Source organism: Aricia agestis, chromosome 13 (genome assembly GCF_905147365.1).
Source record: "Aricia agestis chromosome 13, ilAriAges1.1, whole genome shotgun sequence".
In the NCBI taxonomy this organism is placed as follows: Eukaryota; Metazoa; Arthropoda; class Insecta; order Lepidoptera; family Lycaenidae; genus Aricia; species Aricia agestis.
The window spans coordinates 3,330,436-3,343,362 of record NC_056418.1 but is presented as its reverse complement, the minus strand read 5'-3'; the positions used below and the strand labels follow the sequence as shown (position 1 = coordinate 3,343,362).

Genomic DNA, 12,927 nt, shown 5'->3' with positions numbered 1-12,927 from the left:
CGTATTGAGCTGTAGAAATTCAAATAGAAACGTTGGCCTTGATAATGGACATGTTTTTTATCATCGGTACGTCACAGTAGTTAGCAAAGAAGTGGAACGCTCGTTTTCATACAAATGGAGCGACATGTGGTATCTATCTTGATCTATGTCTGTGAGTTACCCCGTATCATGTAACATTTTTAATGATTCCTGGTTTATTTATCACAGATTGGGCTAACACGGCTTTAATCAGTGAAATGCGTCACTCGGAATTGGCTGTGTCAACCGTTCAATATGCAGTGGGAACTATTACGTATATTATTTCTATCGTATTCAAAATGTAACAATAGTAATGACTCAGAATCATTTAATGATGATTAAACTTCAACTTAATGAAGAGTTTGTCAGATAATGTATGGGCGCTTTTGTCAAAATCTTCATTTAATTACAGTTGCGCAATTAGTATTCGTCTCTGACGGCGGCAGTTAATAAGGGTGGGTTGCACCAGAGGCTTGGTTATAGTTACAGTTACAGTCAAAGTTATGGTTACAGTTAAAGCTAATTACTTTAACTTTAACCTAAGTAAACCACAGAATTTGACAGATGACAGCCGGTCCGACAAGGCTTTAAATGAACGTGGGCGGGGGCGCTGCTGGTAAAGGAGAACTGTCAAAAATGTAGTTTTTGTATGATGACAGCGTTAGTTTAGTAGCCTTGTCGATCTCAAGGTTATCGTTAAATATGGCGTCCGTTATTGACTTTAACCAAATATTTGACATTTTGCTTTGTAGTTATAGACTATAGTTAAAGTTACAGTTATAGCTAAAGTAAAATAATTAATAATTGGGAATTGGGTGTGTATGTATAGAGATTTTAATTTTCGCCCTGGATACAAACTATTTTTAAATATTTTTAGCGCTGCCAAGTAGTCTGATAAAAAATATTGATTGCTTGTTCATGTAATAGTGAGCAAAGCTAATGAGAATATAAACATTTCAATCCGGGTAATACTTTATTGATGGCAAGCTGACTACAGTAGGTATAATACTATTATATATTGATCAGATATTATTCATGTCAAATATTGTTTCAAATGTAAAGCGCCTGCTGTCAAAAACAGCAAAGGTTTTCAAATGATTGTTATTACAATCAGTCAGGCTCTTTAACTTTACGTTTTATTATATTAACTAGCTGTAGCCCGCGACTTCGTCCGCTTCGACTTCAGTTTAGCGCGCGATGTCAACAAAATTGGTGTCAAAAGCTTTTGTAAAAAAAACCCTGGTACCCCTTAAATCAAAACAGCTGTGCAGTGTGCACATAATATTTCATTCTTTAAAATTAAACTTTATATTTTATGCCAAATTTTAAAGCTTATTTAGCCCCCCAATTACACAACTTTACCCATAAACTATTTATCATTGATAGGTTAAAAGGTTACGTTACAGTATATAATATAAAGTACTGACTTATTATAAAACGCAAATAGAAATGACAATCGAAAAAAATCGGAATTTGGTTGTATGATGATACCACTTCTTATAGAAAGATGTTGGGCAAGCGTTAGCGTGATGTAAGAGACGCACGGCGCCATCTAGTATGAATTTTTGGAACTAACTTAATTTGAACAAATTTTCGTATTTTCACCCCCTTACAACCCTTTTTTCCAGTAAAAAGTATCCTATGTCTTTTCTCAGGCTTTAGACTATCTGTATACAAAATTTTATTACAATCGGTTCGGTAGTTTTGGCGTGAAAGCGAGACAGACAGACAGACAGAGATACTTTCGCATTTATAATATTAGTATAGAAGTATAGATTAGTGCGTATCATTGGCCTAATTTTTGCAAGTAGTACGGTAAATGAACGTGACGTCATATTTAAAAAATTACATGCAATTATTTAAATACTACAAAAGTACTGTGTGGCCAACCAACACATTTTTAAAACCAATCTACAGTCTCCTAAAATCATCAAAGAAATAAAAAAAAGATTATTTGATATTGTTTACCTACCATTCTTTCTACTTCGCATCGTGTAATTTAATTATTTTAAATGACATCAAAAAGTAGCTTGAGGGAACTTAAATAACAAACAAAACATTCGAGACAAACAGAAGTCAACAGAGGTAAGCCCGGTACAGCGTTTAAAATATTTTCTCTGAAAATGCAATTAAAGCATGCCTCAGCAATGTAAAGCAAGAGAACTAACAAAAATAGATTTCATAATTTTAGGACTGCACAAAATTTTAATTGCGAACATACTTACGTAGGAGTAGTTAGAGCAAATTTAATTAGAGGGAATTTCCAATCTGAGAAATAAAAGGGATTGCAGTTCAATGGAATCGGATGAATGGGTGGATATTAATGCAATGTTTTCACGCTAGAAGGCAGCACCAGCATAATTAGACAATTATTATAAGCAGAATGTTTTGTTCAATGTACTATCAGAGAAGTTGATTCCTATGCAAATCGGGGACCTAAGTAGTTTGGTTGCGTTACGTCAAACCCAGCTGACAGATCACAATTAACATTGAATTGACATATTCGACCAAATAACGTTGGTCTGCCAATTGCATAGGAATCAACTTCCTCGATGGTACATGACAACGTTTCTGTCAATATTCTGATAGTGCCAAGTGCCAACATGTTGAATTTTGGTCGGAATATTCTTTTTTTTTTATGAATTAAGGAGGCAAACGAGCAAACGGGTCACCTGATGGAAAGCAACTTCCGTCGCCCATGGGCACTCGCAGCATCAGAAGAGCTTTTAAAGGCCGGCAACGCACCTGGCGTTGCCGGTCTTTAAAAGGGAATAGGGTAATAATAATAATAATAATAATACTCCCCACACCGGTTTCGGTGACGGTGGCCGGTTTCATTGAAACCAGGTCAGGTACGCAGGAGTAATTTTATAGTGCCCAAGTGTGTGCGCAGTACACAAGAGCACTCTCTATTCCTTTACTCTCATAACCCAGTGGGACGGAAGACCGACACGACTGGCGAGAGATCAGGCGCAGGACCGACTTTTTACATGCCCATCCGACGCATGGATCTTCTTACTTGTCAGACAATCAGGTGATCAGCCTGCATTGTCCTAACCAAACTTGGAAATAACATGTTTCCAACGCGGGATTCGAACCCACGACCTCCGGAGTCGAGAGCGCCGCTCTAACCACTAGACCACGGAGGCGTTGAAGACGTTTTTTTTAGGGTAATAGGGTAGGGATGGGAAGGGAAGGGAATAGGGGAGGGTAGGGAAGGGAATATGGTAGGATATTAGGCCTCTGGTAAACTCACTCACTCGGCGAAACACAGCGCAAGCACTATTTCACGCCGGTTTTCTGTGAGAACGTGGTATTTCTCCGGTCGAGCCGGCCCATTCGTGCCGAAGCATGGCTCTCCCACGTATAAATGATGTCGAAGTATTATCATTTCGCATAATTTGGTCATTGAATATTATGGTATCATTTTGACAACTATTTCATATCCCCACCATAAAGTTAATATACTCACCTATGTATATTAACTTTATGATCCCCATTTAATTAGAAATGTCTTCCAAGTGCCAAAAAATGCTTGACGGGCTGCAAAGCACAGAATTCCCGAAAAAAATATAATAAACTAAGAATTATTGTTTTAACTAGATGACGCCCGCAACTCCGTTGCGCCAACATTCGTTTATCGCGCGGGAACCGTACATTTTCCGGGATAAAAAGTATCTTATGTCCTTTCACGAGAGTCAGAGTATCTCCATACCAAATTTCAGCAAAATCGGTTTAGCGGTTTGGGCGTGAAGAGGTAACAGACAGACAGCCACACTTTCGCATTTGGAACGTAGTTCCTTATCACACGTTGCGCCTTGGGCTAGACTGAAAAAGTTGTAACGACACTTTTTTATTAGTACCTGCATGGTAGGGTCAGAGGGCGTTGATAGTATCGTCAACTAGATGGCGTTTTTTGAGAATAAACAGCGACCCGTTGTTAGTATTCCTGGGCGTCAGTAGATAGCGTTTTCTTAATATTTTTTTTAACCGACTTACAAAAACGAGGAGGTTATACGTTCGGCTGTGGATATGTTTTTTTTTTATGTATGTTCAACGATTACTCCGCCGTTTGTGAACCGATTTTCAAAATTTTTGTTTTGTTATATTAGGTTTCACTCCAATTTGGTCCCATTTTCACAAAAGTGGTGACCAGATGATGGGATCCATGAGTGATCGAGGGAACTCCTCAAAATTCAAATGGAAACATATGATTTTTTTGGTTTCATATGATGTATTTCAGGCATATGTTACCAAAAAGTAAGATTTTGCACCAGGATACACCATGGTTCGAAGGTGGTGAACAGAACTCCTTACTCCTTATAGATACATATTTGGGGGTTTCGGCGTTTTCTTAAGAACTGAAAGCATATCCTAGTTATACTACTATGCAAATTTAATTAATCATCATCATCACCACTATTCCACCATACATCCATGAGTAATCGAGGGAACTCCTTAAAATTTATATGGAAACATATAGTGATTTCGATTATATTATGAGAAGTATCCTAAGCATATGCTACCAAAAAGCAAGATTTTGCAATTAGATAATATACCTACCATGGTTCCGAAGGTGCTAAGAGAACTCCGGATTCCTTATGAATACAAGTTATAGTACGATACAGAATCGGCCAGCAGACCATGAATTATCTTATTATAACCCTATTATTGTTACTTTTAATCATCTTTAAGATCGAAACCCGAATTTGTCGAACGATTAAAAAAAGTATAATGTTAATTCAATGTAAATGATTCGACCTTGGTGTTTAGGTTACCAAGTTAGCAATTTGATCATGAGATCTTTGAGGTATGCTAATCTCCTTAAAATTTATACGGACGATTGTAGTTATATTTTTCAGCATAATATTATATTATTATGTTGAGCTGATGAGTTTTCATTAGTGTAATGATAGAAAGAAAGTCACTGAACAGAACTTTAGAGCCTTTAAAGACAGGTGTATGAACATTAATTTTATCATTGCTTGATTAAAGCCAAGCATATTATTATACAGTGGTATTTGCTTGGAGTTGCTTAAGCAATTCTGGAGTGGTAGTGATCTCAGACAATGAGTTCTCACATCATGAAAGTGTATCCTGGATCCAAAGTCACCAAACATAACACATTAGTATGTACAGGAAACCTTATAAATGACTAAAAGTGAAATTATTATTTTTAACAAAAAATTAAAACCGACTTCCAGGGTAAAAACAATAATAATTTATAATGAACAAAAAAGTATTAAATAATTTAATAATTCGTACTCTTTGAAGTGCCTTAGGCATAATTCTCCTAAACCTCAACTATTTCTGTACACAATATCTTCATTATTTTGAAGTCGGTACTATTTTGAAGTCGATATATTGAGTGTATATATTGTATACATGTTTTTTGAACATAAGAAATAGCTTCGTTCCATTAGGGTGTCCCTTGACACCTCTCAAGTTTTTTATTATTTAAATGTGGATTTTTAGTGACAGCTGTTTCATCCACGTCCCTAAAAATGCCTGCAAGGTGCCACAATTCTCGTAGGGCTGCAAAAGTAATTCTGACTGATGCCAATCACGTATTCCAATAAAAACTTCCAGTTCCGCGCCATTTGTTTTTAAACTTTTCACATTCGAAAACTGGAGCAGTCTGATAGTTTAAAGTGATTTGCATCTCGCCAAATCTGAATTACAATAGACTAGGGAAAGCAATTAATACTTCAAGCACCCCGCTTCCGTTTAAATGGGTGCTCTTTTGAATTTCTACGTGGGTTGAACTCTAACGAATGGATATCACTGATCGGTGTTAAAAGTTGTAAAAATAACCTTATACTTGTTACTAGTTTAGTAGCTGTAGTTTTAAGTCAGTCATTATTATTGAAATAATTCTGAAGTTTAGGACTGGGCATCATTATCGCCATCATCATCTTAGTGCCGACTTCATATCGAAGTTCGGTGGTTAGCAGGTTGAATTTATTCCTGTCTTGGGCTAATATTATCTTCGATTTTCTTTTTCAGCTACCTCTTAAATCCATTCTATTATATCATCCCTCCTTTTTAGGGTTCCGTAGTTAACAAAGTTACCTAGTTTCGGTCTGTCCGTCCGTCTGTCTGTCCGCGGTTTTACTCAGAGACTATATACCTGTAAAGTTATTCGGCATGAATGCACATGATGCTGACAAAATGGCACGTATAAAATCTTAAAAAAATATAATATTTTACATCAAGCGGGGATGTTTTTTTTTTCGAGCCCACCCCAGCGTATGGAGTGTTGTTGGATATGTTTTTTCTTAAATGACGAGTATTAATAGATCATTTTCCGATTTAGGGATCCATTTGTGAAATATGAAATTTTAAAGTGGAAAAATCGTTAGAGTCCAGTGTCCCTTCTACCAGCTAAACGGTTGCTTCTGCAAATGTGAAAAAAATCACGGGAGTAGGAAATATGCTGAATTTTAAAAAAAACTTATCACGGCTAAGAAAACTTCATAAGTTATTGAGTAATAGCCGATCAACTAAGTATATAAAGGAACTTTTCGTTCAAATTCCTTTGAACGTACCTAACTGAGATGATGTTATTAGTAGTGTAAAACACGTCATAAATGTACATTCAGTGACCATACAAAAATTATCATAATCTAGCGGTAGGTACTATGGAACCATATATTGCGCGTGGCCGACACGCACTTTGCCGGTTTTTCGTCTACCAGTTGATATTTTCCTTGGAAATCTACGCTCAATGATGGACATTTGACATGGAACACACTACTGGACATTAAACGGTTTATTTAATTATAGTTTTTATTATTCGTAGATTATAATAGTTAAACTAATCCAGCAAACGTTGTTTTTGCCATAGGCATAGGTTGTTTTTGCCATAGGCATACGTTGTTTTTGCCATAAGCATACGTTGTTTTTGCCATAGCCATAGGTATATTATGGTATATTATGCGGTATGCCGAATGACAACATGCTTAAGGGCCCACAGCAGCTTATCATTTCAGATCTTGTCCTAGTTAGATAGGCGCGATTCAGGACTGTACTATGTTTGGTATGACGTTATTTAAAGGTTGCCAATAATATAATATGTACGTACATATGTTCTAACTGCTAACTCTCAGAAGCAATTAAAAAATATACAGTACGAGTCGTACGAGTATTTGCCGAATGTCAATACTTCCAATTTTCACAATTTTATTTTTAAGTTCAAGGCAGACGTGTTTTTTTATTATTTACCTAATCCGATTGTTATTTTCGGCTACACTGTCGACGGGGGGCGTAGCTCAGATGGTAGAGCGCTCGCTTAGCATGCGAGAGGTACCGGGATCGATACCCGGCGCCTCCAAATTTTTTGTGAGGATTGAGTATATAATTAAAAAATATATTTCTTATTTATAATGATTTTGCATTAAATAAACCCTATCAGAAAAAACTACTATTATTACAAAACTAATATTAAACCTAAAAGATGGAATCATGGAACCCCTAATTTAGCTATGATGGTTTAAAAAGGCGGGCACCTATAAGATTGGAAACAGCAGCTGTTTCCAATCTAAACGTACAAAACTACTGAAATATAATAGGATATTAAAATGAATCAATTTTAATTGGAATATAATTTATTTAAAATAATATAATTAATGCTTATTTACAAATGTTAAATATTTTGTTTCATTGCTTATAAATTGAGTATATTTGTTACAAAATAGGCATTTTATCTTTAAGAGCCTGCAGTCGGAAATATTAAAGCACGCTAGCCCCGTCTACACAGCCCGCTATGCTCCAATCGTGATCGTGATCGTGATGATTCCATGAATCGTTTCACCGAGCATTGTGCTTTGCGCTGCAGCTAATAGTGAACAATATCGTGTAACAACGGTTCCCGCATTGTATCACGAAAGTAAAGGTCGTAAGTACCAAAAATGTTTTGATGATTACTTAAAAATTAAATATTACAATACTAAATATATTGCTTTTAGCCAATCTTTTATAAAAGTGTGTGATTGTAGTAGTGCAAGCTATTTAATGATATTATTATTTATTAACTCAATAAGTGTAACAGATATTTGTTGAAAAGCCCAGAAAGATTCATAATTTCGAAAAATATAACTATCGAGTCAAAATAAGTGAATCGTGTTTTCCGTTAGGCAAATATTAGATAAATATACAATGATTAAGTAAATCTCAATTTCATTTAAGTCAATCGTCTTCCGGGATCGTAATACTTATTAGAAAACACTGCAAAATTGGCAACCCGGTCTTAAATGTAAATGCTTGAAAATGACTTACTTACTTAAAAATAACAGTTTTTAGTTTACAAATACCTAAACTTGATAATAACAGGAAAAACTGGATTTTAATTCGGCCATCTATATTTAAATATTTACAATATAATTTACATGTAATCTAAATGCAATAAACAATGTGCATTATAGTTGCCTGAACTCTTGTAAATTGTGATAATGCAATAAAAATAGCATTTATCTTAAAAGAAAGCATGAATTCCGGTTATCGCACGACCCAGTATCAACGCATGAATGTCATGAGTTCCCTCATAAGTATTAACAGCTTCTAGGTTCATAACATGGCGGATAACATGGTACTCATCAGAAACACCATTCCCACCCAACATATCCCTCGCCACTCGAGCAATTTCCAAAGCCTTTCCACAGTTATTCCTCTTCATCATCGAGATCATTTCTTGCGCGGCCATATTCTGGTCCTTCAGTCTACCAACTTGTAAACACGCCTGCAGGCCGAGGCTTATATCCGTTACCATGTCGGCTAGCTTCTTCTGTATCAATTGATTCGAAGCGAGCGGTTTCCCGAATTGTTTTCTGTCTAATGTGTATTGTCTGGCTATCCGCAAACACGATTCGGCCGCACCGAGAACGCCCCAGGCTATGCCGTAGCGAGCGTTATTGAGACATCCGAAGGGTCCCCTCATGCCTTCGACGTTCGGCAATATATTCTCCTCGGGAATAATGACGTCGTCCAACAATATCATTCCAGTTGCGGAGGCTCTTAGCGAAAACTTTCCGTTTATTTTCGGCGTATCCAGACCTTTTTTTACTTGCGCACGTTCCACGATGAACCCTCTCACTTTTTCCTCCTCGTTTTTAGCCCACACGATCAGTACGTCAGCTATAGGGGAGTTCGTGATCCAGGTTTTTGAGCCGGTGAGTTTGTATGTCTTCGATTTAGAGTCGTACTTAGCTCTTGTCACCAATGCCCCGGCATCACTTCCATGGTTAGGTTCGGTTAGGCCGAAACAGCCGACTAGTTCTCCTTTGGCCATCCTAGGAATATATTTCTGCTTCTGCTCCTCCGACCCATACATGTATATTGCTCCCATCGCTAGGCTGCTCTGCACACTCATCGCAGATCTATAGGAGGAGTCTACACCATCTAATTCTCTCGTGATAAGTCCGTACGTGACGTTGTTTACTCCGGAACACTCGTACCCTTTGATAGTGCATCCTAAAATGCCAATTTGACCCATTTCCTTGTAAATTTCTCTATGAAACACTTCATTTCTGTTAGCTTCGATAACTCGGGGCAAAAGTTTTTCATTACAATACGCTTTTACAGAATCTCTCACCGCTTTTTCTTCATCTTGCAATTGGCTCTCCAAATTTAGCGGGTCCTCCCAGTTGAAACTTACTTTGACGTTATTTAAACTGGTCGTCGACAGCGATCGTAGATTGCTCGATATATTCGCCGGCAATAATTTCGAGAACCTCGTAATAATCACAGCCATTATTCGAATGTTAACAATACAGAGATATAACAATCTGTAAACAGCACTGTTTATTTTTCGACCTTCAGAACTTGCTAAATTATGTAACAATCGGTATTTAATGCATGCGAAAACGGATTTTTATTGTAATATTCGTACAATTGTGTTCTATTTATAAACAAAATGTTATAACCTCGCGTACGTGGTGACTTGTGTACGCTATCGAAAGCGGAATGAACTTGCGGCTGATTTCACTCCGTATTGTGTAGCTAAATTAACTCTTGACGCGTGCGTAAGAGTTCTCTTAACGTTGCCAAGTCTATTTTGATCCTTATTCATAACCCAATACGGTTTACTTCTCTATCCTTTATTCACTTGTTTACGTATTATTACGAGGCATGTTATCATTCTTATCAATGATAATACTTATTTGGTGGTAACGTTACATTATAATTATTATCGCTTAGTTACTATTTTCACACAAATACAATTATCATAGATAAATATTCTCATTATCTTTATTATCTAACAATTTAACTACTTACTCATTTGGAATTGAAAATATTATGCCTTACATTCTAACAAATAAACATCTGTCTAATTAAATATAATATATTTTTATTTATTTAATTTGAATACTTACCAATTTATCAACATTTTTTTTATAAGACAATGATAAAGTTTTAATCTAGTATTAGTATTTAGGCCTAGTTCATCATAAAATCTTGAACATTAGGAGATTTCGGAGTCTTTGTAAATTGTACAAAAACAGTATGAAAACATAATTATTTGTTTATTTTTTATACTTTATGTATTTCCTTAAAAATCTATATATCATCGAATGATATAAGTACTTAAGTACTTATGCAAAAATTATTATCTTTATTTTTATTATTATTATCTTTATTACGAAAATATTTGAAATAAAGCGTTACCAATGTTGCATTTTTTATAACTTAGGCACTAACAACAAATATTGATACTTCCTAGATATAAGTACTGTATATAGATAATAAAAAAATTAAAAAACAAATCCTGAGTTAGAACTTTCAAAATTAAATTCATTGGCAAACATTATTTAAAAATAACTAACAAAGTTACAATAGCAATTTTATTGATGTTTATTGAATAAAATAATAAGATTTTTATTTAATTAGGCGCTTCATGTTGCCATTGATTTATCACTTGAAAAAGTGGTAAATCAATGGCATTTGGTCCGTTATAACTATCTATTGTCTTTCCTTGGACTCTATAAAATAATACTTTCATTTTCATTGCATTGGATACAACATCAAAATCAGTTTAATTTTCACAAGTGAAACGACATCTGTAATTTTCGGGTCGAACTAAACAGTTCGTGTTTACCGAAAGGCTGAGTAAACGAGTAGGGATTAAAAATTCACCCTTGTAGGATACCTGTTTTACCTTGCACCTAACGCCATCTATTACACTGTAGAAAAACTAATTTAGTTATTGAGTTACCTCAGAGATGGCGGGTCTTGAAGAACTTAAAATGAAAGTGGTCGAATAATACTTGACTCTCAGGAACCTACATCTAAATTAAAATATTATAATTGGGTACCGAAAGCTATGCTAAGCTTATTTTATATTTTTTTATGATTATTTTTTACAGTTTTAATAATATTATATTGAATGCATACCACCAATAACAAGTTGACTACAATTAACTAATTTATACTTATTATTGACTTAAAAATCCTGTTTAGGACATGGAATTTTCCACTATAACGATTTTAGGCTTATTACAAAGTCCAAAAGAATATTCCATAATAATATTATTGTTATGAATGATTATAATTGGCGTTTAAAAGATAAAAATTTATAATATTTAACATAGATTGCGTAACTCGTAAGGTAATACTCGTACCTATTGTTAATCGGCTGTGTTGTCAATCTTCTTTTTTAAACATCATAATGTGCCCATATTTTGTCTGTCTCTCTGTCTGTCTATTAATTCCTCTTTTTAAATTTCGCATGGAGATACTGCGAGTTCTGGGAAAGGACATAAAACTGTTTTAATAATATAACGTTTATGTATGAGAAATATTGTGAGAAACATCAATGCTTCTAAAAGAAAATTTGTGTATTTTGCTATCTTCTACATTTTACTTCGTTTTAGCATGGATCATACATATTAATATTCTTACAGGCCTAACCGAGCTAACCTGTATAATTATATTATCATTTTTTTTAAACCTTACGTACCTACGTAAGATATTTTTGAAAACATTGCAGTAGATCCTACCGATAGGATCTACTGCAATGTTTTCGGGTTAGAGGCAGAGTGACCAGCGTTGCCAAACGTTCCGATTTTGGCGGGACGTCCCGATTTTTAGATCAAAATTAAATGTCCCACGCGGGCGCTTTTCGGGGTAACTCGAACGTACGTTCAGCGTGTTAAGAAAAATAGGTGCGTAATGAAGATAAGAGTGTGGGAGATAGTGGGGTGGATTTTCTATGGCTACTTTTGCTATTTATTGTCACGTAAACGTAATTTTAAGTCAAATATAATAAATCAATTTTAGATTTTTTACTTTTTCGTACTATGTCCCGCTTTTAGCGGAAGAATCCCGCTTTTTTCACTGAAAAAGTCTAAAGTACCGACTTAGTACAAAAAAAATCTGGCAACGCTGAGGCAGACGCACCAGCATAGTCACTAGACAGTAAACAAAGATGTGTTCGACGTTTGACAACGTTTCTACTAGGGTTGCCAGGTGAGTCGCGAAAAAATACCGGACAAACCCAAAGTCCAAAGGGAGGGGGGGGGGGGGGGGGGGGGGTTGTTGTACTGAAGGTCGCAAAAATACAGACTTTTATATTATAAAATGCGGTCATTAAATTGTGGTCGCCATTATATACTACTTTAACTTACTTAACCAAAATAAAGGTAAGGTAGGAGCTTCTAAAAAAAAATAAAATCACCTAAAACTAGATACCAGTAACACCAACTTTCCTCAAAATACCGGACATTGTTCTGTCCGGTATGACCGTTTATTTTTTACCGGACAGGCCTCGAAAATACCGGACTGTACGCTTAAATACCGGACATCTGGCAACCCTAGTTTCTACCAATATTCTGATGCGACGTGTGCAAGTTGCAACATGTCGGATTTTGGTCGGATTAATTATTACTGTACGTGCTAGTAGTGCCTTTATTATGC

General features: G+C 35.6%; 1 protein-coding gene and 1 non-coding gene across 2 annotated transcripts; one reads left to right on the top strand and one right to left on the bottom strand.

The window, feature by feature from the left end:
• Nucleotides 1-7,278: 7,278 nt before the first annotated feature.
• Trnaa-agc lies at nt 7,279-7,351 on the top strand. The gene has a single exon. It is a non-coding gene; the product is annotated as a tRNA-Ala (tRNA).
• Nucleotides 7,352-8,214: 863 nt separating this feature from the next.
• Nucleotides 8,215-9,960, bottom strand: LOC121733213 (glutaryl-CoA dehydrogenase, mitochondrial). The gene has a single exon (XM_042123395.1). It carries the CDS (start codon nt 9,764-9,766, stop codon nt 8,492-8,494), a length of 1,275 nt encoding a protein of 424 aa, XP_041979329.1. The 5' UTR covers nt 9,767-9,960; the 3' UTR covers nt 8,215-8,491.
• Between the last annotated feature and the right edge of the window lie 2,967 nt (nt 9,961-12,927).